Source organism: Pipra filicauda, unplaced genomic scaffold (assembly GCF_003945595.2).
Source record: "Pipra filicauda isolate LSUMZ 115617 unplaced genomic scaffold, ASM394559v2 scaffold136_size1984543_pilon, whole genome shotgun sequence".
NCBI lineage: Eukaryota > Metazoa > Chordata > Aves > Passeriformes > Pipridae > Pipra > Pipra filicauda.
This window is the reverse complement of record NW_024103840.1, coordinates 1,780,328-1,808,050: the sequence shown is the minus strand read 5'-3', so window position 1 is coordinate 1,808,050 and position 27,723 is coordinate 1,780,328. Positions and strand designations below refer to the sequence as shown.

At 43.3% G+C, this 27,723-nt stretch overlaps 2 protein-coding genes across 3 annotated transcripts; one reads left to right on the top strand and one right to left on the bottom strand.

The window, feature by feature from the left end:
- Window positions 1-284: 284 nt before the first annotated feature.
- Window positions 285-27,207, top strand: BBS12 (Bardet-Biedl syndrome 12). Of its 2 annotated transcripts, XM_039378371.1 has the most exons (5): window positions 285-361; window positions 16,819-16,947; window positions 21,193-21,319; window positions 22,181-22,273; window positions 24,125-27,207. In XM_039378371.1, coding segments are annotated over exons 3-5 (2,244 nt in total). In that variant the 5' UTR covers window positions 285-361; window positions 16,819-16,947; window positions 21,193-21,317; the 3' UTR covers window positions 26,274-27,207. The 2 variants fall into 2 exon arrangements, with proteins under 2 accessions (XP_039234305.1, XP_027597549.2); XM_027741748.2 differs by lacking the exons at window positions 285-361; window positions 16,819-16,947; window positions 21,193-21,319; window positions 22,181-22,273 and adding an exon at window positions 22,730-22,795.
- LOC113998758 (caltractin) lies at window positions 17,584-22,630 on the bottom strand. Its single transcript, XM_027741774.2, has 5 exons — window positions 22,537-22,630; window positions 20,800-20,955; window positions 19,432-19,560; window positions 19,204-19,341; window positions 17,584-18,966 (listed from the first exon to the last, which is right to left on the bottom strand). The coding sequence occupies exons 1-5, from the start codon at window positions 22,552-22,554 to the stop codon at window positions 18,877-18,879; spliced, it is 531 nt and encodes a 176-aa protein (XP_027597575.1). The 5' UTR covers window positions 22,555-22,630; the 3' UTR covers window positions 17,584-18,876.
- Window positions 27,208-27,723: the final 516 nt, after the last annotated feature.

Here is a 27,723-nt window from a genome sequence, read left to right as displayed (position 1 = left end):
GGAGACCACAGAACAGCTTTGGTGGAAGTTGAGCTGTGTGCATCAGCTGCAGGAGCACTCTGGAGACACTGAGGGGACTGGGTGTGTCTTGGGGACTGGTCTGTGAGGGTAAGGGAAGTTTCTCAAGCTCACAACAAATTGCAATGGATTTAAATAAAAAATGTAGGTGCAGTACTGAATAAAGGGTACTGAAATACTCTTTATTTTCCATTTCCCTAACAGGCTTTTTTCAAAATTACTGCAAGAAGGACTTGAAGTAACCAAGCCTTGCCACCCAGGAGAGCGCAAAGGATCTGAGAAGTGGCACATGCCTCCTTCCCAAGCCCCCCCATGTCTTGGCTGCTAGCCCTGGCTCCAACAGGTCAGCGCAGCACCGGGACATTTCGGGAGGAAGTGTGATTAAGAGGGTGACAAAAGTCAGTGGAGCTATCACAGGAGGTGTGATGTTTATGGCAGTGCTGACGTGCTTGCTGTGAGTTAAAAAAAGGGCACGTGAGGTCAAATGGCCCAGCTCTTTGGCTCCCTCGCTGAGGGCCATCTGGAGTAGAAATCAAACTGCTGCATGGTGAAAGCTTTTTCGTTAATCACTTTTAATTAATACTCGTGGTGGTGGTGGGAAGGGGCAATATGCAGAGGGATCAGTGCTGAGTGTGGCCAGAAGCACTGCTGCTGACAGGGCACGCTTCCCATGTTGGCACAGGCACAATGGAGCAGCGCTGTACCAAGATCTGCAACTGCACATAAACTGTATGTGTTGACAGTTTCCCCACATAGACTCTGTTAGGATTGCCAACCAAACTGCCTCTGGAGCGAGTCCAGAGCAGAGCCACTAAGTTGATCGCAGGGCTGGAACACCTCTCCTATGAAAACAGGCTGAGAGAGTTGGGGCTGTTCAGCCTGGAGAAGAGAAGGCTCTGGGGAGACCTTAGAACACCTTCCAGTACCTAAAAGGGCTCCAAGAGAGCTGGGTAGGGACTTTTCACAAGGCTTGGAGTGATAGGACGAGGGGGAATGGCCTCAAGCTGCAGGATGGTAGGTTTAGATTAGATATCAGGAAGAAATTCTTTACTGTGAGGGTGGTGAGGCACTGGCACGGGTTACCCAGAGAGGTTGTGGACTCTCCATCTGTAGAAGTGTTCCAAGACCAGGTTGGATGGGGCTCTGAGCAACCTGGTCTAGTGGAAGGTGTCCCTGCCTGTGGCTGGGGGGTTGAAACTAGATGGTCTGTAAGGTCCCTTCCAACCCAAAGCATTCTGTGATTCCATGATTAACTGAATTTTCACAATCTACACACTTTAGAGCTACTTTTGATGTACTTATCAACCACATTTACTAATAAGGCAGCAAAAGTGGTAGACGTAATTTGTTTATGATTTATTTAGAAATAATCTCGTATGATTTAACCAGTCTGCTTTGTTTGGGGGAATTTTCTGTTCTTCCTAGCGTATAACAGATACTGTTCCTAGTGTACTGAGAGTAGTCATATTCATGTGTAGGAAAATGACAATCCCTCATCCATAACTGAATTTGAAGCTGAGTATATCACAGAGAGAAAATAATATATATGTGTTTCATACCTTTGGTGTATTCTAAGTCTCTGAGATGTCACACCAGGTTTTTTATGAGACACAAAAGCTGTGGAAGCTTTTGCCTCAATATCATCAAGGGCAAGACCTTTGTGAGGTTCAGTACAATTAGGCTGACACTGATAACATCGTCTCTAGTTAAATTATAGAAAATGGATAAAAATAAAACATCAAACCTGGGATGAAAACATCAAACCTCTTTCTAAAAAGAAAACTACTCCTAGGGCAGCAAGAGTTGTGTGTAAGTTTTGTCACACACAAGAAAGGACTAGTGTGCTTTGTTCTGGGGAGTTTGTTATCATAATCAAGATGCAGAGAGTCCAAAACCTGCAAAAACTGCAATAATTCTTCAGCCTGAAAAGAAGTAGGGGAAGACTTGAGAGAGGCTTTCACCCAGCTTCAGTCAGGCTGGCAAGGTGCAGCTTCCCTTTACAAAACTGGATTCACTTACACCTGTATAGGTCATCACAGCTCCAGTAACATGAGTACTGGAGTTTCTACCAGAGTGCCAGCAGTGCCCTTCACATGCCCCCTTTCCTCAGTGATAGGAAACCTGGGAATATCCAGAAACTCTCTGTCTACATGTGTCAAAACCTGCCCCTTCAGAAATCCCACTGGGGTCTGTGGTCACAGATGCTCACATGTGGGCACACGTGGGTGTCAGTCTGTTCCCTATCAGCAAACGTCAGTGTGAAAACTTCTGCTGCTCTGTGGCAAAAGGGAACATGAGGACATTCACACATCCTTTCTGTGGGGGCCCAGGTGGTGTCTTTAGCTTAGAAATGTACCCTTTTACATCAGATGATGAATAAGATATGATCAAACCTGGATGCTACATCTGCCGTCAAGAACATTAAGCACGTGAACAGCAATAGGACCGTGTTTTAAAAAGAACAGGGCAGCATAATAAAGGATTTAAAGATAACTTCTTTTAATGAAGTGAAGTATAAAAAATGTAGGCTGATCTGCTGTCACTTTACTGTTTTGCCTTACATTTTGCGATCCCATACGTGAATAGAAGTAAATTTTTATACTAACACAAATATGCTTGTAGATTTGAATTTCTGAGGATAAAATTTGCTCCTCAGTACATAGACAGATGTTCTATAGACCTGGCCCTAATTGCAGGCAAAGACAAACTTGTCTGCCAAAGCACTATTCGGCCACCTGAGAGTTTTACGGCAGCAGGTAATTCTCAGATACTGAAAAAGTTGTAAGACACCAAAGGTTCTCGTTCAAGATTACCTTTAAAATGCTATTTTGTGCACTGAAAATGTTTTCTCCCTGAAGCCTTTGTCAGTAGTATTTCCTTAGTATTTCCTGCAACTGAAAAAGGCATAAGAGGCGTTTTTACTTGGTTGTTGTCTTAGAAGGTCAAGTTTCATTAAGCAGACTAGGACTCAGATATTCCATGAAGTTCTGAATTGAATTTAAAAAAGTAACTTAACAGCAGCGATTGTGAAATTAATTTAATTTGACATTTAAATTGAAGGGCTAGATAACCTAAAATAAGAATTTTACATTTGTGAAGAAAAAGAAATAGCAGCACTTGCTGTACGCTTAGTTTGGAAAGCTGTTCTGTAGTATAACCAAATGAATCCCTTTCCTGTGCACACATGGTCAGGGTTAGGGTAGAAACTTTGATTTCAGACTAATTATTTCCGCTAAGAACTTCAGAGTATTTCAGTTCGTAACTTGATCTTTGTGGTCTGCAGTTTGTATTACGTGGACTTTACTTTAGTATTTGTTCTTATAGATCTGCCCATTGCTCCAAACCATGCCTAGGTCACAATGATGAAAATTTCTGCAATTCACTGTGGAACTCAGTGCTTAAGTGGTCAGACAAAGTATCAAAAAACATCTACATATGTTTTATATATACAGTAATAAAAATGAAAGGGATAGCAGAAGGTTTCTGCCAGAGCAATGCCAACTACGTGAAACACCCTAAGGAATGACTCAAACAATGGGATAGGTTCATGAATACAGAAAAGAACTGTTGAAGAAAAATGTCTTTATCCACATACTCATGGAGTAACATTACAACATGGCCAATCTTACCAAGTTTCACAATGAATAGTAACTGGGAACTGAGAAAAGCAAACTGTTGCCCAAACATCATTACCGTAAATGTAAAGGAAAAGAAACACTGTAGGTGGGGATAGTAGTTCTGAGCCATTCCTTTGGTGTCTTATATGTAACTGTCCCAAAAAAACCCCAAGAGGACTTCACCACCAGAAATCTCCCATCCTGCAGACAGCGCTGTCTGTTCTTGCCCTCTTGGCCACAACCCCTGAGCACCTCTGACGGCAATTAAAAAACGAACTCCATCTGACGTGTTTCACATTTCCACCCCTGGTCGGGGATCTTTTCCCTTCTGTCTGCGGTTGTTTAACCTTGATCCAGTCATTCAGGTGAGAACAGAGAAAAGTGGAAACAAGTCTATGTTGTTTCGCCCTGTGTGTCGAGACGCAGCGTGGCCACCACCTCAGCACGGGCAGGGACGGGCTCAGCAGCCTTTGGGCTCAAGTGTTCTCTGAAAACAAAACAGTGTTTTGATTATGGCTCAATGACATTTTATTTGGTTCAAATAGAATGTAATTATTTTACCAACTGGCTGCTGAAAATAGCGACTTGCGGAATTTTCCCCTGGGTATGGCTGTTGAACCACAGGGGAGATTGTGGGGAAGCACCGTTCAGGTGCCAAGCTCCAGAGTCCAGGGCACAGCCATCGAAAGCCCCCCGTTTTGCAAAGTCATCCTTTGCACGTCGTGTGTGTTTATACTGTGTTATTTGCAAGCTGTTCAGCTGCAACAAAAATTTCTGTGGAGCGGGGAGCAGAGGAGCGTGCTTTGGGATAAGATCCAGGCTGGTGTTTCCATCAGCCACGAGCTGTCTACGTTGCACTGGCAGCTACGAATTAGGTGACTCAGTCCTGTGCGGTCACAGTGAGGCAGAAAATAGCAATGTTTGTGGCACGCAGGGTGGTGAGGCTGGTCCCATCCTGTTTAGTAAATCAGCTTTTGAAACGACCACTGCACTTTTCCTTTCTCTGGTGCAACACCCAGACCAGCCTGCTTAATTTTACAATATCCAAGTATATCCAAGTATAAGCCAGTGCTTTCAAAAGCAAGTCTTGGAAATTGTGTGTGAAAATTGCCCCCCCCCTCCACTCAGACACCTAAATAAAGTGCCTGCCTTCAGAAACACACTTTGAAAAACCCCGGTCTTTATCATTAGTGACATTTTGTTGAGATCCGTTATCTGTGTGGTTCTACAAGTGACCTAGAATAAGAAGAGCAGAATTCTTGTTTTTAGAAATAGGAAAATTTGCCCTTTAGGGAGTACTCCGTGACGCAGAAATATTCAGGGTGGCTGTTGGCCTTTGCTGTGACTGTCATTGCATGGGATGCTCTTTCTAAGCTGTGTGGAATTGCCCTGTGGCAATCAACGGGCAAAAGCAGCTGGAGATGATCCAGGGTGGTTTTGTTGGCAGGGTTTCTTTCCTGAGGGCGGATAAATCCACCACATCAGCGGTGTGCCCAGGGCAGCAGAGCAGGGGGAATTCGTGGCACACCGCAGCATTTGCAGGGACTGCTGCAGGCCACAGCCACAGTGTGGATTGAGGTTGCGCTCAGTTTTTTCACCGTTTTCTTTCAGTGTATCTGCAGCCAAAAAAATCATCTGTCTGCCTTTGTTTTAGCTTTGCTTCGGCAGAGCCAAAGCAGATTTCCTCCTGTCTGCTGCAGCAGCGTGCAAAGGCTTGGGACAGGTCTATTCCTAACGTCCCAGGTGCTCAGCACAGTCAGGGGACTTGTGTGGGCAGTGAAGAGCGTCAGATGGGTTTTGGCTGCGTACTTCTCCTGTTTCATGTTGCACAGAGTTTGGCTGCATATTTATATCAACCAGGAGTCAGGAAGCATGGAAAATACCATACAACATTTGATTTTATCATTGTTATTAGGAATACACCACCCCAAAGACCCTAATTCTGAGTGCTAGCTTACAGGAAAACTAGAGCCTGTCTGATCCCCATTAGGACTTCTCTTCGAGTTAGTGAGCTCCAACTAGGAATACTTTTTTTTCAGAGGTAATCCAAGAGCAGAGGGTATAGCTCTTACTAGAAGGCATCTTTGAAATTGCTACATTTGGAGGCTTATTATAAGACTCAGTCTGTATGTAGAAGTGTTGGTCTCCTTTGAGGAAGGGGTCCTTAATTTTGTTTTGTATCTCTAGGTGCAACCTTGAAGTTTCCCACACATCATCCTTTTCTGATTGAATAGCGAAGGGGCAAATGGTTTGCTGAAAGGGCACGTGAGGCAGAGCACTGTCTAATATTTAATCTGGATAAAGTTATATTAGGACAAAAAAGACTTAGAGGAGACCATGAACTATTTTGCCTATCGGAAATATGCAAGAAGAATTGCCATGCTTGGCAAAGTCTGTCTATAAATCCTAGAAATTCAATATTTAGAAGAAGTAACCACGAGTGCAAGATCTTCTTTCTCTCTCTTAGTAACCAACACAAGAAAGAATAAAAATGGATGAACCGAATGGGGACCCATCAGTCCCATTAGAAAGATCTGCTTTTCAGCAGATCCAGATTCCACCCTTCGAAATGCAGAGCAGGAACATCAGCTTAAACAAGAGCTAAAGTCTTCCCAAAACTAAATAGACACTATTCTGTAGTCTTACCTTTTTAGTGTGCATTCTGCCTCCGAATGACTGATCCATAAAATGGCAAATGGCAGTACTGAAATGAGCGCTGTGCAAGATTAAAAAATAATGAATAAACCATTTGCCTCTGTCAATGGTTTAAAGAGAAGAGGCTGTATCTGCAGTTCTGCGTTTCTTTGGTATAGGAAGCAAACAGGTCTGCGAAGAGGCTTCTTAAAATCAAAAAATGTCAGCCTAACCGCTGGTTCCGCTGTGTATTAGTGCATCTGTTGGCTTGTGGGGGCTTCTCTTACTCAGAATTGAACTGAGACTCACAGGAACATTTGTTTACTACGTACTTGACCAACCAGGTATAACCTAGCAACTAAATTACAAAGAAAAGAACCATGCATTAGGATAGGAACATGATTTTTAAGGTCTGTTTAAGGTGAAAAACATACACAGATCATAAGCACATGCTACTGGGATGAAGCTTTGCAGGAACCAGGGGACATTTGCTTGTTCAAGGCAAAGGTTGCTAAAAGGAATGCATGATATGACACTGAATATATATATATATATATATATATATAAAGAATTTCAGTACAACAGGATATAAACTCAGAAGTCTCCAGCTACAGGTCAGATACTTTACTGCTTAAATAGACTTTGTTTGATTCCTCTAGATTCCAGTTTGTGATGTTGGGCTTCAAAATGCCCCAGATTTGCATGAAATGGAAGATGTGCAGCTGAGGGCTTATGTCAAATGAAAGGAGTTAACCTGCTGAGAAAACCTCATCCTCAAGGAATATTTTTCCTAAAATCCTTATGTCTGCTTTGTAGTGAATTATTCTGAACAAAAAAAGTCAGGGGTTTGCTTTTGAGGGGTAGAAGAGTTTTTTGGGTGTGTTGCTCTGGTTGTGAATTGCAGCCAGCACTTTGTTTGCAGCTCACACTGGTGCATGTTTTTCTGTCAGGCAGCAGAGTGATTATCACTGTTATTAATCTTCACTTCCAATAATTAATCAATTTCTGAGAATAAGAGAAAAATATATTTCAATTGTTAAAGCACTTTCACTGAGAGTCTCTTAATAGTTCTCACCTCTGGAACAAAGCTGTCATGTTTCTCTGCAGAAGAGGGAAGATGTCACCCACACCAGTGTCCCAAAAACACCTTCCTCAAACACAGCCAGGTGACAAACCCTGAACATCTTGCTGGTGCTGCTACCAGAATACCTTTCTAGAGGCTGACAGTGGAATTGCTCAAAGCACCTGAGGATGCTGTGGCTGTGAGAAAAGGGCCTTTGCAAGGCCACAAAAGTCTGCAAATCATGAGTCAGACTCCCTGAAAAGAGCATGAAGGAAGGGCATTTTTAATTTTTATTTTGTCTATGTGTGAGCATAAGGCAATACAGTTTGGCTTCACAGAAAGGGGATATCTGTGGGTTTGACGGTATGAGGTTTTCAGCTGCTTCCTCGGTTACCAAACCTGAAATAAACTGTGTCCTCCACCTACCCCTCATTACCCCAGCAGTTAATCCTGCCCCTGATTTGATCAAGCTCCACCAATCTCCTCTAACAAGGAGATTTGGATCAGTACACCACACAGAAAAGTGTGGATTTTTTACAAGAACGTATACTGGATTTACCTGGTTTACAAAGTAATGCAAACAATGAGAAAGATCAATAAATTGGGTGCTTTTCCTTTGAATAGCAAGAATCCTGTGGGGAAATCTGCTAAGTCATGTAATTAAAGGCTGATAATGGAAGTCAGCAACAGGCTGGATTAAGTTTGAACAAGTGCTTATTGCTGCTGCACTTCGTAATTATGAAAACTGGGCTTTGCAAGTGTGCTCCCTTTCCCTGACAATTTTATGCACCTCCAGAGAGTTATGTTTGAAGACAGGATATTAATTAATCGTGCCTCTTCTGGATTCAGAGAGAGATTTGCTAGAGACTACAATTTTGTTCCAAAACTGAAATGGTATTCACTTACATAAACCTTATAGCATTAAATCATGGCATAATCCAAGTGGGAGGTGTATTATTGAAATCCTATGGTTTTTCACCCTTGCTCTTCTTAGGGTCAGTTCCAAAATCTCAAAAACTCCCAGCTCCCCCATTTTTAATTATATTTTTCACATTTTGCCATTCCTGTCTGAGTCTTACAGATTTTATTTTTGGATCCTTTGAATTGGCTAAAGTAACACTTGAGACATTGTGCTGACCTTAGAGTTCTCCTAGGTCTGTGAGCTCTGAAACAAGAGTTGTCCTCTTTGAAGGTAGAAACAAAATTGTGCATTTCATGCATTGCAAAGACAAAACCTCCAGATACATCACCCAGCATTGCTACAGAAATGTCTCTGAAGAAGCAGGCAGGTTTTGCTCATGTTGAAACTATTTTGCTCTGTATCTGGATTTCTCTCCAAGCTGTCTAACCTCATTCACAGCAGAGCCACAGGCAGAGTTGTGTTGTACACCTTCATGGCCTGCTCTTCTTAAAAACTTATTTTCTGCATTACTCTCTCACTACTCACCTCTGTTTTCCTCCATCTTCCCGTGCTTTTGTACCAAGGCAAATCTCAGTATTCAGAGATAGGGACAAAGAGGAGGTGCTTGGAACTGTTTCACAGGGTTTCTATTTACAAAAGCATTTCTGAACCACTTAAAATCTTTTGGTTAAGGTAAGGGAGATCAGTATCTGCCAAAAGTAAGCCCTCAGAGGCATTTCCACAGCCACATAAAACAAGCAGCCACCTGTGACTAAGTTGTGCAAGTTGTGTAATACCAACAGGATCCTGGTTTTCCTCATCTATTGTGTTCTCTGTTATGCTCTGGAAGTTGGATTTGACAGAAAGTGCTATGATGTGATGTAAATAAATAGGTCATTCATAAACAGTTTTACAAGTCATCGTTTTATCAGCCATTAAATATCAGCAAATGTTCATTAAAAAGCATTGAGAACAACTAGAAAAACTAGAAGGCCAAACAGTCATAAGAGGGTGTGATATGCCTTGTTTTAGCACTATGATATTCATACTGTAATGAAAATTCCACTACAAAGGGGGCTATGAGAAGGCTGGAGAGGGACTTTTCACAAGAACATGAAGTGATAGGACGAGGGGGAATGGTCTTAAATTGAGGGAGGGCAGGTTTAGATTAGAAATTAGGAAGAAATCCTTTATTATAATGGTGGTGAGGGACTGCAATGGGTTGCCCAGAGAAACTGTGGACTCCCCATCCCTGGAGATGTTCAAGGCCAGGTTGGATGGGGCTCTGAGCAACCTGGTCTGGTGGAAGGTGTCCTGCCCATGGCAGGAGGGGTGGAACGAGATGGTCTGTAAAGTCCCTTCCAATCCAAACCATTCTGTGACTCTGCAGTTAACACACCTTGTCTAGTTTGCTGAAGAAGAAATTGTTAAGAGCTTCTATGTTCTGAACATTATTGTAAGAGATTGACTGGAATTGGATGGTTTATACCTTGTGCCAAGCTGCCTGTTGGCAGGGATTTGGATACAGAGCTTTTACTCTAAGCCTTGGAGGAACTTCCTCTGTTGCTTTCTGGTGTATGCCTATTGTTTGTGACTTGAAATACATCCCCTGTTGTGTTATCCTTCAGCTAAAGGTGGAAATTCATTCACATCTCCTTTAGAATTCAGGTTTTAACCTTTAAAAGAAATCTGGAAAAACGTCAGTGAGAGTCAGGCTGAGGGTAAGCAGAACTTGCCATTCCTGCTGTCCACACTTCTCACCAGCTCCCTCCTGGAGACTGCTTGGACTTCCCAAGGCAGAGGAGGAGACTCATGCCCTTGGTGTCAGATTTAGGAAAGGATTTTGCAGTTGTCACAAGTGTGGTGTGGTGTGTTAGTGGCAGCACTGTGATTGCTGACAGCTCCCTACTGCTAAATGCAAAGGCCAATTTGCAGCATGGATTAGGCACCCACAGACAACTCAGAGCTGATTTTACTTGATATTTATTGATGCCCAGTGTCTTGCTTCTCACTCAGACTTGCAACTTGGGCATCATCTTTGTTGAGGACTGTTCTGTGTCCAGATAATGCTTAAATTTGGATGCGCGTGTTCAGTAACGTAAAGATTTTATTCACAGTGTTAAACTTTCTTCTTGTCTCTGTTATTGCAGGATTCTTCTTGGCTTTCTCATAGTCCTTGCCTGCTACTGAAAAGCTAATTTGCCAAGACTACCTCTCTGCTTAAATAGTTTCTGTGATACCTTTGCTGTATTACATGCTTGTTCATCCAAGTCCAGCCTTGTGATCATCTCCCACTTGCTGTTAGCACATTCCCTTCCACCTCTCCTTGACCTATGCTCCAAGGCTTTGCCACCCTCTTCTTACCTATTTAAGAGTGCACTTTTTTTTTGGTATTTCCAAAGGCTCCCAATTTCAGTCATCTTCAGATGGCTTTTCTAAGAAGTGACTGTCAGAAGGATGTTTACAGTCCTTGGATTTCTGGCCAACACCATCTTATTTATTATCTGTTTCGGCTGAGGTTGAAAGCTTTCTAGGGCATGGGACTGTTACTGTTCTGCTTGGATAGTCCCTAAAACAACTTGTATGCAAATAATAATAGTGGTAATTGCTAGGAACTCAGTGAATGTTATCAAGTAAAATCTACTGAAGCTAATGTCATGTTTTTAAAGAGATGGTGCCTTGAACAAGCCAATTTCTCAATGGAAACTGCTGAAATAAGTGTGAAATGATTTCATTTTTGTCAAAGACTTATGTCACCTTTTGAACTGCAAAAGTTTCAGGATGGCAACAATGCCACAAAAAATTACTGTCCTAGGTTCCGTTTTCCATTCAGTACCTAGATTCAGTTTGAATCAGTGCTTCACTCTTAAAACCAAATTATTTTATATGTCACCTGCCACCTTGAGATTTGCAGGTGGTGTTCAAAAACCGCCTTAAACTTTTGAACTCCTGGACAATGAGCCAGCAGCTCACATGCGATTCCTTGGTATAAATTCATTCTAACCCCAACATGTAGAAGGAAATTCAGTCTAAGAATGCAGCTGTAGATATTAAGAAATGTCTCATATGGCCATGATGTATCTGTAAACTGTCACTATGAAATAGTTTGTGTGATAAGGGACACGCTGAACCCAGTCAAAGGGGAACCTGTGGTGTAACCAGCTCTTCCCCGAGCCAGGCCGATGGTGGAGCCAACCCCTCTGGCACCTCCTTGGAAGAGAATGTTGGTGTTCAACAGCAGTGTTAAACCATCCGGGTGGTGACCCAGTCATGGTAAAATATTTGTGGGACCTTGTTTCTCCCTTTGGCAGAGATTACAAAAGCAGACTCCGGTCTGCCCATCAGGCTGGGCCAAAAGCACTTGGTGTAGTGAATGAATCCATGCCAAGACAGAGTTAGGAAAGGCTGGTTTGTTTTTCCCTTGACATCTACCTATTTTCTCCTCTCTGTCCTTTCCTGTCTTGGTCAACATGAGCACGCAAAAAATGTGATAGGAAATGGATGTCAGGAGAATTTTTCTCCCCTTTATTGTCTGAATGGTCTTGCTTCTTAAACTTCCTAGGAGAAGTTCAGGTGGCTAAACAGAGTGGGAGGACGCTGCTGGAGGCACAGGGGCAGCAGGTTTGCTAAAGGCTAAAGCCTCCAAGGAAGCATGGCACTAAGGAAGAAGGATTGCATGAGGGTTGTGGGATTGGCTGGGACACCGATGACAAGTTCTGATCTAAGTTGCCGTTGGAGACTTGGGGTGGGAAGCTTTGTGCTGCATAGGACTGACTGAGGCTGTTTGGTTGCTTTCCTAAGACAACCTCTCCCAGTCCCACCTCAGCGTTTAGGGATCTCAGGTCTCTTCTTGTCAACTTTTACGGGAGCAGCTTCTCAAAAGCGCTTTTGTCTGGAGCAATTGCCCAGACAGCCGGGCAAACCCATGCCAGTCTGTCCCTGTGTTTCCTTTCCCAAGAGCAATACTCCACTTTAGAGTGGAGAGCCAGGCACTGGCTGCCTGACCCAGGATGCTTGTGGTCTTCTCAGAATAACACCACCCTCAACATGAGCTTGGCAAGTGCCGCAGGGAACTCACGGAAGGAAACAATTTGGATCTGTGAGCAAAGACTTCAGTTGCTTTCCCAGCTATATGCGTTGACAGCCATCATCTGTCAAGCAGCTTTGGCGGTATTCAACTGGTACTGGCAAGTTCAGAGACTGAAGCTGCCTTGGCTGGTTGCACCCACCTCTGCAATCATGGAACATGGCTGGGAGTGAGCCCGGATGGGTGGGAGGTGAGAGCAGCACCTCCGGAGCCACCGGGGCTGTGCTGGCCCAGCAGCATGGCAAGAGTTGAGACTTGAGTAAGTCCCTTGTGCTTGAAGTTAAACGTCCTTCTGGGCTGGGGAAGACCAGTGAGGGCGAGGTGTGACATCCCCAAAGAGCCAAAGAGCAGAGACAGAATGAGGTGGGATGGGAGAGGCCATTTCCTGGTGGCTCTGGCAGATCCCCATGTGGGGAGGTAGCGCCGGGCACACACCTTGGAGCATTGAGGCTGGCAAAGCAGCGGGGCTGTGGGCAGGCAGTGCTGGCCCTGGGCTCTGCTCACAGCTCCCTGTGCCCTGGGATGCTGTCAGCAAGGTCCTGGGACATGGCCCTGAGCCCACAGACATCGCCTGCGCCACAACCTCCCCTTTGTTTTTCGTGGCGACGCATCCAGAGGCTGTAGCTGCGTTTCCTACACCCACTGGGAGGATGTGGGATTTTCCTGGCTGCGAAATGCAGCAGCAAAGAAGCTCTGCAGGCTGGGCCAGTGACTCAGCTGCTGGTGATGTGCAGGGGACAGTACAGACAGGCTCTCCCCTCTCTCTGTGCCCAGCAGCCCGAGCCACGGTGCCCTTGAACACCTTACTCCTTTTGTTTCCCACCCCACTCTTAATTTTGCCACACAAGAGGTGAAGAAATTAATCCCGCCAGCAGGAGATACCCCAACTGGTTTGGAGAAACAAACACATGATTTTTATTTTAAAAATACTTCATTCCTTTCATCATAGTCATTTCTGCAGAAACACAGTCAGAAGTTGCTGTGTAGGAGTATGGATTTCTGGTAACAAGGCCACCTACACAGATCCACCGCAGGAAATAGGAAGCCCAAACCTAAAGCCTTCATTGTTTAAGGCCCAGTTTTTGCAGAAGTGCTAAGCTGAGGGCAATGGGAATAGATGATGCTGAGCCCTTAGCAGGAGGTGGTCAGGATTGCACCATTCTCAGCCTTGACTTGGTGAGTCAGAGCATTGCATGGCATTTGATAGGCAGGAGGATTCTGAATCTCTCCACAAAAATCCCCGCGTAATAAATAATATCCTGTTTAATACAACTGTTGCATCTTGTTTTGGAACTAGGAAGAATAAAAATACTTGTTTCTTCCCACTCCCCTTCTAAAAGAAGTTTCATTTTTGGGTAAAGCTCCTTTAATTTTGATACATAAGCATTTTCAAATCTTATTTTCTCTTGGATTTGTAATATTGCTATTTTAAAACCTGTAAGCAATAATACATTTGTTTTCTGCAGAAGAATGCTAAGCATTTACTTCACCCACATAGTGGCCCAGTTTATGAGGATTCAACAAAAAAATATTTATGTATTTTGCATCAGGAACAGAAATAATATTTAAACCTGTCAGCCATTTTGTGAATACGTTATTGGTTCCTAATATTAAGGAGGAAGCTGAAAAAGAGCCATGTAAGGGACATGTTTACCAAACACTAATCTCAACTATAGTAATTTTCTGCTTAGAGAAAATAATTATAGTTTTAACACCGCTTTTGCCTGTTTTCTGCTCTACATGGACTGTACCTTCACTGACATGGATTTTTTCATATAGAAAAAAAAAACAAAACCTTTGTTAAATGTATGTCCTTTCCAAAAGGAGCTGTTCTGCACCAATTATCTTCAACCTCACAATGACTACAGTGCATGGACTGATTTTAAACAAAACACTCAGAAAATGTGTGGAAACAGTGTTTCTGTGGGGTCCTTTGGTCAGTCATGGCATAAGCTCTTTAAAGAGGAAATGGGGAATACAGACTTAAAACTGAGATGATCTAATACCACTTTTTTAAAAGCTGGTAAAATGTTGTGTTTTTTTACTGAGACACCTTCTAGTGTTTCTAAATCAGATCTGCAGTGTATGCAGTCAGTTTTTCCTTGATGTTTAGAGCTGTCATGGTGCTTCTCCTTTGGAGGTCTGAAAAAATTTACAGGAAGGCATATATCTGTTTTCTCTGTATTGAGGACATTGAGCAGAGGCAGGTGGAGAAGGAGCTACACTAGGAAGGAATTTCAGACAATTGTGTGGATGTGTAAATTATGCTGGGTTTGTTTGTTTGCACTAAGCTATATTTTTGGGTAGCAAGTGGTTCAAAATAATGGTTTAGGTTAAGCTGTTGCATTTGCTTCCTATGGAAACCTATTTTTATTGCTTTGTTTAATGTTGGGGGGATTCTTTTTATAGTGAAACTTCTGTCACTACTCAAACCAGTTAGAAGCTTTCAAAGGACATAAAGTGGCCTTGAGAGCAAAGGCAAACTCACTGAGACTGCACCAATTTGTTGCAGACCCCGAACCAGGCACAAGTAGTTTCCATGCCACTTCCCACAGCCCTTGCTGGCCCAGTGGGATTTTTTTCACTCCAAGGAAATAAGGATTAGATTTCTGCACCATGATAACCCTACAGTACACAAAGCCTATCCTATTTGTGACTAAAATGTTAGAGCAAATCCCCTCTCTTTCCAAGTGAAGCTTCCAAACTCAAATTTGTACTTTTTACATGTCAAAAGTATGTGAAACTCTTAAGAATGATAGGACTGCAAGATTTGCACAGGCATATACAGTATGTGTGTGTGTGCACATGCATACAACATGAGGGGAGTAATAAATGTATGTGAAAATGTTAAGGCTGTGGCCAGAATTTTTCACCTTTGCAGCTCAGGTTTGACAGCCTTGCTTTGTTCTTAATTGCTGTGTGAAATCTAATTCAGACAAGCAAAAAAACCCAAAAATTACTTGAGCTATTTCAAGTTTAGTAATTAGTGGCAGTTAAGGACTCCAAAGAGGTCAGGAGCTATAGCTTTAGGTCCCCACAAGGCCACTGGAGTTATGCCACATCCCAGAGCAGTCTCCTAAAGGTCAGCACACTCACCTTGGGGACAAGGCTCTAATTCTCGAATCCTAGTTCCTCTTGACTTGAAGCAAGGCCATGATTCCAGCTTTCCCACATCCCACAAGCATCCTGCAGCGAGTCTGGCTCTGTCTCCCTGCTGGAAGTGGTTCCATTTGATAGCAGTATTCCCAAAGGGAGAAAATAACTCGACAGAGTGGTCAGAGCACTCGGGGGGACTGTGTGAAAAGCGAGTTGAGCTCTCTGCTCTCCTGGGAGTGTGCCTCTAATTATTAATACAGAGTGGGAGTTTCAGAAAGTGTGGTTTGGGGGTTTAGCTTTGAACAACCAACTAATAATTACAGCATTTTGCACATGGGTTGTGTGAGAAGCCTTGTTTTCTTTTTTTCTGAGAAAATAATTCTGTGTCCAACCACACATTTCAAGCCCTGCCTGGATAGTGTTTATGAGTGTGTTTTCTATCGTCACTGAAAGCCACAGAGGAGGGAAATAAGCATCAGAGCATCACTCACCTCACACTTTAGTAACTGGATGCCCTCTAGCGAGGCTGACACTGCTCTCAGATCTGTCAGTCCTTATTTATATGGAGATATGTGACATTTCCATGTGTCAAGTGTGACAATGGTGAGTTCTGGCCCAGAGCACTTTCTGCTGCCCAAGTCTTTCTCAAAATCCACTTATGCTATGCAGGGGTGTTTAAAAGCAGTTGTAGTGTGGCACTATTTGATTTGTTTAACTCAGTGAGGAGGTTTCCATTTTAAATATGTGGTGTGACTTCACGAGGCAGTTTGCAGGATGTGAGTTATTCTTCAAAACTGTAAGTGACCAATTTAAATATTTTAATATTAAATGCCTCATCAGTTTATGGAACTATTTGGGCTCTGTTAGTAAGACTCTTGGCATGTGAAAGCACACAAATGTTTGTTCTATTGCTTTACCCCATCCTCTTTTAAATGCCAAGATTGGTGAAAAGAAGCCGTTATTCCTCTGCAATGTTAGAAGTTGATCCTGCTTATTGCTCTGAAAACAAACTCACAGCTAATGAAGTGAGAGCACAGCACTCCTTGGCAGTTCCTTGGGTCTTTTTTTCCTAAGGCCAATTGAAGATTTGCCTTCCAGTGGGGCTGACAGGATTGTGGGACTGTACTGTAGGCCTGAGAGATGATAAAGAACTTAGAAGTTGCATGGCGGAAATAAAATTGCCATGCAATTGGCATACTTTGGAATATAACTTGCAAACAATTTTTTCCTTCTTGAACTCTTTTGTATTTTATTAAAAGCCCAGTACCTTTTCATTTAAAAACATATTTCACTGGAAGTAATTTGCAGTATTATCTCCTAAGCAGCTCTTGCCCTTAACAATGCTTTGATATTTAGGTGCTTGCCAAACACAAACTGCAGTTCCACTTTCCTTTTTGTGCAGTCTCTGACTCAAATGAACACTCAGACTGAAAACCAGGCTTCGAAAACCAGGCTTCGCTGATGTTGCAGAGGGAGGATCTCAGCTGGATGCACACATTGCAGCCATCCAAGGGGAATCTGCAGATGCCAGGTAAGAACCTGCTCTCCAGGTCAGCAAGAAGGGAGAAAGGGATGCAAAGGATGAGGTTCACAGCCATCTGCCTCCCCTGGCCCTCACAGCTGCCCAGGCTGAAGAGGGGACAAGATATCCCTCACTACTGTGCAAACTAAAGCACCAGGAGACACTTGTTCTGTTAAACACTTGCAGGTTTTGTGCTAATTCAGCCACTGCTTGACATTCCAGACTTAAGAGATTAACGGGCAAAGCAGAAATAACTTTTCCCCATTTGTAGTATATATGGCAGGTATGATTGTGTGGCTTTTTCCTACTTTCCGAGGTCAGGTAATGGGATAAGAACAGGAAGAGAGAAGCGACAGGCATCATAGGTAAACCACAGTCATCAATCTCTTCCTGTGGCAGCATGAAAAAAAGTGCTCTGGGATTCCCCACAATCAACTAGAACTTCAAATTTCCCTTTCTGAAGGTCCGTGGTTAGTACTAGAAACTTTTAATCAGCAACGTGGAAGAGGAATTACGTGACAGACTATTGCACGTAAGAATTCCTCTCTTAGAAAAAATAAAGGAAAGTAAGTGAAAATGCACTTAGTGAACCATTTAACGCTTTAAAATAATTTTTGAGAAATTCAGAATTAGCACACAAAGTCCTTAACTTGCAAAACAGTTTTATTTCACACTTATACAAAGTTAAGACATTTTAAACCACTTACAATACTACAGATTACATCAACTGCCACTGACTATGCTAATAGGGAACTTCTCAGGTCTCTGGAATTTTACAGGCTTTGAAAGTTTTAAAACAGATCGTCTAATCAGGACCCAAGGATAAGCCCTCCTGCAGAGCCACATAATTGGATGTCAGGTTGTGTCCCCTCTGTCCCCATAACACAGAAGGCAATGTGGCTCTCCAGTAAGTCCCAGATTGACAGTATGTGCAAGAAATACTCAAGAAAAGGAAGGTGCTCCTAAAAAAACCAAACCCAAACCTGTGATGTGTGAAATGAATTTGGATTGCATGGATCTAAATACATTCAGTGTTCCACAGATATCCACGGTGAGCTGTTTTTTCACTTCAGCTGTGAGTCCTCCTTTCAACTTAACTGTTAACAGCCAAGGACAAAATGTACTCTAGTGCACCACAGAACTGAACTTTTTAGGTACCTAAAATTCTGAAGTAATGGCAGCTCTAATGTCTGGGGAGTAAGAACAATGGCACAACATGTTGCCTGGTTATACAATAAACTTTGGTGACCCAAGCACGTTACATTCAAGTTTCATTCAGGTTTTGGGTGATCGGATAAACAGAAGAACATCTATGGATGGCACACAGCTCCAAATGAAGAACCAAGGCTGGTTAGTTACATTTGCTTCCCATTAAGTCCAAAACTAACTTGCTATGAGAAAACAGTATTTCATACAGAAATACAGACAGATTTGCAATTCATTTTAGAGTCTTTCACGGAAATAAACAAAAGGAGACAAATACCAAAAGATAACCTAAAAGCCTCAAAAGGAATAAAAAAAATACTGTGCTTGTCCCTTTAATCTGTAGCCTTAGGAAAGTCCAAGTGGTCTTTCCCAGCAGCAGTGGGAATCTTTGCATCTTAAGTGAGAAGTCTTTTAGTGAAATAGTAAAACACAGCGTATTTTGTCCAAAATGGCAACTGGGGAAGTTGTTGTGGGGGAGAGAAAGGGACCCTGCCTTGCAGGTTCAGTCCATCCTTCCTTTTCAATTCTGCAGTATCTCATTTTAACAATACTGAATACTGCAGCCCCCTCTTCCCCAATTAACTTTGTTGAAAAAATAATGAACCCAAAAAAAAAAAAAAAATCTGTCCTTCCTGACTTTATATGACAGAAAATATGCAGGAGACACAAGCCCAGTTTTTAAGTCTTTTCCAGGTTATCTTTTGGAACAGCTGTGTAGCAAGGCAACAAATATTAATATAAGCTAGTTTTCTTCATGATTCTCAAGAATTCTTGCTCACTTACTTCTCCATCTCCATCTCGATCAGCTTCATCGATCATTTCCTACAAAACACATTGGACATTTGATCAAGCACTGGACTCAAAACACAAGATAATCCACTCAACTAAAACAACAATCAATCAGAAGCACTTCATGTGAAAACATAACTGTGTTTGACTGGCCCTTCATATTTCTGACCTCTCAAACCTTTTTGTATAGGCATAAATTTCCACCTGGTCCTTAGGAGCTACAGGATAGGTCTGTGCCTGTTAGGCAAGCTCTGGTAAATCAGAATTTACCTGAAGTTCTTCATCTGTTAGATTTTCTCCCAGCTCCTTGGCAACCCTTTTCAAGTTTTTGAATGAAATTTTTCCTGTCCCATCATCATCAAATAATCTGAAGGCTTTCAAGATTTCTTCCTGTGAATCCTTTTCGCTCTAAAACAAGAGTAAAACACGTGTTAATTAGAAAACTCCTGACTTCAAGCTGCTTATGCTGTCACAAGAATTTCTACTAAGAATTCCTACCATTTTTTGTGTCATCATGGCCAAAAAGTCTTCAAAGTCGATGGTGCCACTTCCTTCCTTGTCAATGTCTGCTATCATTTTCTTAATCTCTTCCTTCTTTGGCTCAAAGCCCAAAGCCCTCATTGCAACCTGCACCAAAAACCAATTGTTAGAAGGCCACCAAAATTAAGTTGTAAGCAGCTGAGCTAAAGCTTGTTTCATTTCCTTGTCCAAAAATGTAGTAACAATTCACTGCAATGAAAACACCTTGGTATCTCTTACCAGATTCTTTCATCTTTCCAAACAGAAATAGTGTAGGCTTGATATTCTGAAGATTATGTTCTTCCTACACGGTCTAGTGGAAATCCATAGTTAATTAACATTAGGCAGAAATTTTCCTGCTGAACACTTTTCTAATGGAAAGCGTCAATTCATCAGAAACGTGTTTTCTGACCAGTTCTTTGCAATGGGACAACTTGAAAAAGTTCTTTTTTGTTTATTTTAGAGGGCAACACTTTCTATTGTAAAATATCTACTATTTTGAATTTATTTTGAAAAAGAAAACAGCATTAAATGGTTGATGCTAAAACAAGTCAGTCTCTTTTAAGAACTGTGCTTTAACATGTATCATCTGCATTCAGGAAACACGCTGTCCTTAACCAAGTACTTCCAAGTAAATCCTGAGCTAAGCCACAGGCTTAGGTAACTCGTGCAGAAATTGAGGCAGAGTCTGTGTATGTGAGAAATCAAGGTCAAGGAGATAATTAAAAGGTTCACACAGAAAAGGATAAGGCACATAAAAACACAGGGAGAGAACTGAGAATAATCCTCCCCCTTGTACTACTGGGTGTATGCAAGTGCACACACACTACCTGAATTGCTACTGAAATGAAACTCAGATCCCTCTTTTGCTCTTTTTTAAATTTAAAAGCAGGTAATTTTTTGATTACATATATGCAAATGTGGTTGTAACCTTCCTGAATGTGTGCAAAATGTGTGTTTAGTTCTGAGGAGAAGAAAATATACGATATTCTGGCATTCATCCCAGAACAACAAAAGTCCATTTCCCAGAAACAACCATCTCAGTCATGAAAACTGAAATGTGTACTGCATGTACCTAAACACAGGAACTGTTTAGTTCCTCTAATGCTCAGATAGTTCCAAGTTATCAGACCTAAATATTCACATATTAGAGAAGCCTGTCTGCTCTGAAGCATTACATGCAGGGTACACCATGTAATACACCTCAAATTCAGTCATGACAGCAGGCCATTACTCTTGTTCATACTCCCAAAGTATTTTAAAGTAGGGCTGGACAAACAGAAAAAGCAGCTACAGTTTTAAGATCAAAGACATTTTCATACAAGGGAAAAAAAAAAGTTTGAAAACCTTCAGTTCTTTGATGTCGATGCTCCCAGATCCATCGGTGTCAAACAAGTCAAAAGCTTCTCGGATCTCCTGCTTTTGCTCTTCTGTAAGTTCAGGCTTCAAGCCACTTTTCTTCCGCTGGGCTGTAGCTAAGCCAGGTTTTCTATAGTTGGATGCCTTCAGAAAGTAAGGGAGACAGCAGATAAGAAACAGCCCATTCCAGGGAGAATTCAAAATACATTAAATTATAAATAACAAAAGTAAAACCGTAGCAGAAGTGAGAGACATTCCTTGCTGCAAGCGGTAGACACTGGGGTCTCTATGCTCATTTCTTTGGTTATTCTAAAAAGAATACAAGCAAAGACTTTGTTCCTGGGAAATGTGCATTTGAGCTTTACGTTTTTTGTTTTGAAGTTTGAAGGAGTAAAGCCAGAAGAACAGGCAGGCAGACTGAAAATGAACACCCCACTGAGGAGACTTAGGACCCTCTGTACCTCCTGCGGTGGCCTGGATGTGTCAGGAGTGGTTTCACCTGGAAAATGTGAGTCCATCATCCTCACAGCTTAAAAAGGTGGTTGCACAGGGTCTCGACTGTGAATGGCACACAAATTCAGCCACTCCTCCAAGCCAGCCCTGAGATGGGGATGTCCCAGAGCACCTGCTCTGAGGGAGCAAAGTGTAAAGGGAGCTGTGCAGCTCCAGGCTCCCTGTCCCCCTGTGCTGTGGAGCCAGGTAACAACGTGTTCTGGGAGCAGTGAGATCAACACGAAATCTGTCCCTTAAGGAGCACTAATCTGCTTGTGCTGAGCTGGTACATCATTATCCAGGATAATTCTGAGACCTCTCCTGCCTCTAAGTGTGAACTGTACAGTACAGGTCTGCGGGTCCCTCCCATCTACGGAGCTAGAAAGATGTTTTCCTCAAGTCTAGTTTCGTTTTTAAATCACCAGCAGACAAATTTTAGTCCTTCAGTCTTGAATCTGCACAGAAGGAAAGGCAGTCCCTCCCATCCCCAGCTTCAATTGGTTGGGCTTCATAAAAGTAAATAAACACCAAGCAAGGAATTTGCTACCTAGCTACTGCTAACCACTTTCTTATCTCAGCTGAATTGCTACCATTTTTCTGGCTGGGATCACTCTAATTCTCAATGTGTAACACAGAAGATCCCATTTTCTTGTAGTTAACCGTGAAATTTCTTTTTTTTTTTTTTTTTAACACGATTTGTCCCTCCCAGGTTGGATTACAAAGCAGTTCGTCTGGCTTTTCCCTGCTATCGACACGAACATCAGATTTTTACCCTTCATATGCCGCTCTGGCAAAAACCCACGAGAGATCTTCTTCCTGACTACAGAGCCTTATCGTTCCCTTTATTCCGAGTCTGAGCTGTACAAATCCCTTCCAGGTTCCCGCTCCTGGCCTGGCCGGTGCCATCCCAACCTGCCGCCGCGACAGCACGAAGCGGAGGAGCTCAGCGAGCCGTGCCGAGACGAACCAGGCATGTTCCCCCCGGCTTCCTGAGCGCAAGTGCCGCATTTTGCGAATCCCGGTGTTTTTTCGGGAGCGTTTTCCATGGTGACAGAGCTGGGGGGGGGGGCGGAGGTAACCAAGCGGCAACGGCGGCCTGGGTGGGAGTGGAACCTTGAGAGGGGTTTGCAGGCTGGCGGGGAGGCGGAGGGACTCGGGGGGAGTCGGCGGTGGGAAGAGGAGCCCGCGGGGGAAGGAAGGGAAGGAAAGGAAGGAAAGGAAGGACGCGCTCACCATCCAGGCGGGAACCATCCGGGACGGGACCGGGCGAGACGCACCGCAACAGACACGCGCCAGCCGATCGGCCAATGGGCGAGCCGGACGCGCCGCGGGACCCGCCCCCCGCCCAGCACGGACCAATGGCGCCGCGCCGTGCCCGTGATTGACAGCTGAGAGCGCCGCGGGGCCCGCCCGCGGAGCAGCGGCCGCCGTGTCCAGGCAACTCGCGTGTCCAGGGAAGCGCCGGGAAGCGCCGGGAAGCGCGCACACACCGGTGAGACACCCGCACCCGCCGCCGAGCCACCGGGCCGGCCCTCCGGACCGCAGGAAGCGGCCGGGCCGCCGCCACGGCAGTTCCGGGGTGCCCGCTGCGTCCGCTCCGAGCTGCTTCCCCCCCTCCGGCGATCGGGAAGCGCTTCCTCTCCCTGTGAAGATTAGGAGATAGTGTTCAGATGGACTTTCGCTGAGTGGGATGGAAACATGAGCTTTTTGGATTTTGGACTAGCTGCGCCAAGGGGCCTTTAGGGAGATGGAATAAATGATATGATGAATAAATTCCAGTAGCTGAAGGGGACTTACGGGAAGGATGGGGCAAGACTGCTTACAAGACAGGACAAGGGGGAATGGAATTAAACCGAAAGAGAGTAGGCTTAGAATAGTTTAGATATTAAAAAAATTAGATATTAGGGAAAAATTCTTTACTTCGAGGGTGGTGAGGCCCTGGCACAGGTTGTCCATAGAAGCTGTGGATGCCATATCCCTGGAAGTGCCCAAGGCCAGGTTGAGTGGAGCGCTGAGCAACCTGGCTTAGTGGAAGGTGTCCCTGCCCATGGTGGGGGGGTTTGGAAGGGGATGATTTTCAAGGTTCCTTCCAACCTAAACCATTCTGTGATTTGAAGCTGAGCATAAAAGGTATAGGGCTCAGGGTTCTCAATTCTTGGTGTGTATACTTTGTAATTCAAAAAGGAAGTTTTAGTTTAATCCAGGACTTTGGTATGGAAGAGATTTCGAGGAAAAGAAGATTTATTTTTGGTGTGTTTAAAATGAGTAGTGGATCAAAAAATTAAAACCTTGGCAGTTTATGAGGTATTTACAAGTGGCATTGCTTTTCATGCATGCATAAAGTATTAATGTGTGCTAAATAGACTAGATAGAATTGGAAACAGATAAGTTTAGTTTTCCAGATTTTGAAGATTAAGCCTTCAAAAGGTACAACTATTGGTACCAAGAAGAATCTGTACAGAGCACTTGTGCTTTGCACGTAATTTCCCCATTCTGCTCTAATGAACTTTTGCCCTAAGTAAGGCAAATAACTGAAATTCCAGATAACAGGTCAGGAGGGACATGGTAGTTCTATGCAGTCTGCAATGCTTCAAGTTGAAGAAACTGTGGGAAGAAGGCCAGAAACGATTTAATGGCATTTTAGCAACACACCATTTCAGCAATTGTATGCATTGACATCTCATAATAAATGCACGGGATAAAGAATTGTTTTATACAGAGCAGAGCTGTGTTCAGGGTTAGACTGCTAAATTACTCTTTTGGGGATCTGTGCTCTGGCTTGCTGTGAGGTTGGGTCAGTAATTTTGTGTTCTGTCCACAGATGCTGCCCACTGCCCATGGCTTTCAGGGATGTGAATGCAAGGAGACATATTGGACTCCAGCAACTCTCATCCTTGGCATCGGCTGGAAGAGCATTTCTGGGACCAATGAAATCTCATAAATTCATTGTGGATGAAAGCACCAACCAAAGCACATTGATTTGTTCTGCTGTTAGACTGATTGAAAGTTTGGATTTGACTAGTGCTGCTGGACAGCTTCTTAATGAAACCATTCAGGTACAGAACAAGGAGTTTAAGACTGGGATGAGTACCCTGTTGTTCCTCGTTGGTGCGTGGAGCAGTGCCGTGGTGGAGTGCCTCCAGCAGAATGTTCCTGTTTCAGCAATAGTGTCTGTGATGTCTGAGGGGTTGAACTCTTGCTGTGAGAGAGTCCAGTGTCTCCAAATATCAATACATGATGTAAAAAAAGAGCTGTGTTCTAGCAGAGTTAGGCCAAACGCTTTTGAATGCAAAGCTTGCCAAGTTGGATGTGACAGTCTTCTAAATCCTCGGGGTTTGCTGTATTTTCAGAAATGTATTTCTGAACCAGAAGTAATTTCAATAAGTTGTTGTTCCCATCAAGGAGATGATTGTCATTTTAACAAGGGCCTGGTTTCACCCTTGGTTGGCTTTGGTTCAGCAGCTTCTCTTGTCAAACCAGAGGGTGACAGAAGTTCATCTGTGATTCCTGGAAGTGATGTTATTGCATCCAGCTGTATCAAACAGAAGTTAACCCACAGCAGACACTTCAGCACTTTAGGAAAAAGCCATTTTTCAGGTCAACAAGGTAATTTTCAGGAATACCTTTTGAAACCATCAGCAGATCCATGTGAATGCTCTGATTTAGGACACCTGGCAATGGCTCTGAGTCATGGAAATCAGACTGGTGTGAAACTGCTCCAGAGCATTGTTGAGTATCAGCAAGAGAGAGCAGAGTGCAGGGGCTCTTCCCAGCTTAATATCACAGAGGTTGTGACATGCTCTTTGCTGGGCCTGCCTGAAAGCTATTCCTGTGTCTCCCAGGGCTTTGTCACATTAGTGTCACCAGAACAAGCCAAAGTCATCAAACACTTTAAAGACAAATCCCTCTGGATCCTGCTGGTGGATGGTGACCTAACGGAGCAGTATCGTCACTTAGGTTTTAACAGACCACATAACGTAAGGACCATATTGGAGCATCCTAACCTAGAGGGAGGCAGAGCAGGAGACACATGGCTAAGCAGAATGTTAGATATTCTTGTGAGCTTTGAAGTAAACCTAGTTTTGGTGAAAGGAAGCGTGTGCAAAAACTTACTGGACAGATGCACCGCAAGCAGGATACTGGTAATCGGTCCTGTGCCTCGGGATGTGTTGTGTGCCTTTGGAGAGGTCACTGGTGCCCAGCCAGTGACATACCTGAGCCAGCTGAACCCTTCCTGTGCTGGGAACGGGGCCCAGGCAGAGCTGTGGGAGGCCAGCGATGGGCGTGCGATGGATCTGGGTGAGCTTGTGCCGGTCCGGATCGACGTGCGAGGCATCCCCCTGCTCACGGCCGTGCTCACCACTGCTGTGGCTTCCAAGGTGCAGCTCCTTGAGGACCAGTTCTGGACTTCACTGTATCGACTCCACCATGCTTTAAAAGATGGGAAGGTTTTTCCTGGGGGTGGTGCAGTGGAGCTCTTGTGCCTCAGCCACATCCAGGTGCTCACAGAGCAGCCTGTGCGACCAGCAAAGGCTGGGAAAGAGTTTCCCAGTCCTTGGCTGGCCACACCTGTGGCAGAGTATAAATCCCTTGTGCTCCAAGCACTAGCAAGTGGCTGGAAGAGGTACCTTTCCGTGGTCATGTGTAACATGGCGAAGGCTCCGTCGGAGTTGGAAGCGCGTGCATTAGTGGATCATCACCTCAAGAAAGCGGTGGATTGTGGCTCTCCCTCAGCGTATATATTGGAATTGTTTAGAAGAGGTGATGTGCTTGGGGGTGGCTTTGGTCCCTTTGCTGACCATGGCGAGGGTTTAAAGGTTTACGATAACGTTGCAGCCAAGACAGAGGCGTGGAGGAGAGCCCTGGACTTGGTGCTGCTGGTGCTTCAGACTGATGCCGAAATTATCACGGGCCCCAAAAGGAATGAGCTGTTGAACTCGCCTGTGTCAAGTGAATTTATGTTCTTATAGGACTTTGCAGTCCCTGAGTCAGCGGGAGAAGTCCAGGTTCAACTTACATGTCCTCGTAATTTATAAAGTAAACACTGAGATGTGATTGTGACTTTAGAGCATAACAGCAGAAATCAGAATGAGAGGCAGTCACAAGGTAATTTCTTATTTCTAGAAATGGGAATTAAATAACAAAAATCAGTTATGAGCTTACCTCTAACTCCAGCCTACTAATATTGTCTGTATAGATGTCTCCTAGTGTCTTCTAAAGAAAGGTAGGGACTTCTTACATGACATTGGTGTGCTTGTGTTAAATTAAAGAATATATATAATGTAATTAATTATGAATTAATACCTTGTTCTTAATTTCTGTACATTGCAAGCATAAGAGTTAAACTTGAGTGTTACATTTTACACTAAGAGATCATATTAATAGATTCTATTTTTGTATATTTATATGGTCCATATATCTCCTATTTTCCAATATATACCCTTTGGAATTTCTCTGGATTTGACAAATTCATGCTGAATCCTTCCTTTTGGTATTATAGACTGGGTGTACCTCCACAAAATTTTCAATTTTGCATCACGAACTGGATTTTTAGGTTGTTTCCTTGGGGTCTTTCAGTTATCTTTGTAGAGAGGAAAATGATCTATGTTTTAGGTGTTGGCTAAAAACCGTAAACAGGTCTATCATGATTGAGGCGAGGCATTTTTACTGTGTTACAGCACTTATAATTTGGAAGCAGAGCCCTGAAGAACTGGCACTTCATTGAAAGAAAGAGGTGTGTAACTATGGAGATTTTTTTTTTTTCTGAACTTGGCATTCTGAATCATACTTAAAGTGAAATGTCTCAGTTCTGGTGAAAACAGAACAGAAAACAAATGGAAATGGTGATGTTAAAGTGTATTCTTGCTTTCAGGAACTTTCTCATTAAACTGCTGATGGCTGGCATACAGATGATGAAATTCACCCTCAAATAAGGTTTAAATACATAGAGAGATGAGTATGTATATTAAAGTAGTGTTATATCTTTGACCTGAAACAGCAAATCTTTTGGTTTTCCATCAAACTCCAGAATTCAGTGGATTTTGGGAAAATCTCATCAGTACTGTAGGGGTTTATAATTTTAATTTGGAACAGTATTTCCTAGCAGCATAGGGGTCTAGTTATATGGAAGTTTTGACCAGCCTGATACATTTTCATTATTAATCAGTTGGCACATTGATGTTTAACTGCCTGGTGTACTGAGACACGAGAGAGAAAGAGTCTGGTAGATCAAAAGAGGGAAAAGGAGCTAGTGGCTGTTAAGTGAGAATGAAGTGGAAACACAGCATATAAATAAATATGAACAGACTCTGTGCTCTGCAAGGGTTTGCAGCTCATGTTTGGCTTTATACTGGGTTTTTTTTGAACCTCCCGTACTGAGAATTGCATAACCCCAGTTCCCAAGAAAAGATCCACTTGCAC

Bases quoted from the DNA above. Each gene is read 5' to 3' on its own strand.
- LOC113998758 (XM_027741774.2), bottom strand. The intron at 19,561-20,799 runs GTTTTCAAACTT...TTTTTGGTGCAG, and splicing joins TCGACATCAAAGAACTGAAG to GTTGCAATGAGGGCTTTGGG. The intron at 18,967-19,203 runs GTAAATTCTGAT...TGTGTTTTGTAG, and splicing joins TAACAGATGAAGAACTTCAG to GAAATGATCGATGAAGCTGA.
- BBS12 (XM_039378371.1), top strand. The intron at 22,274-24,124 runs GCATGTTCCCCC...TTCTGTCCACAG, and splicing joins GCCGTGCCGAGACGAACCAG to ATGCTGCCCACTGCCCATGG.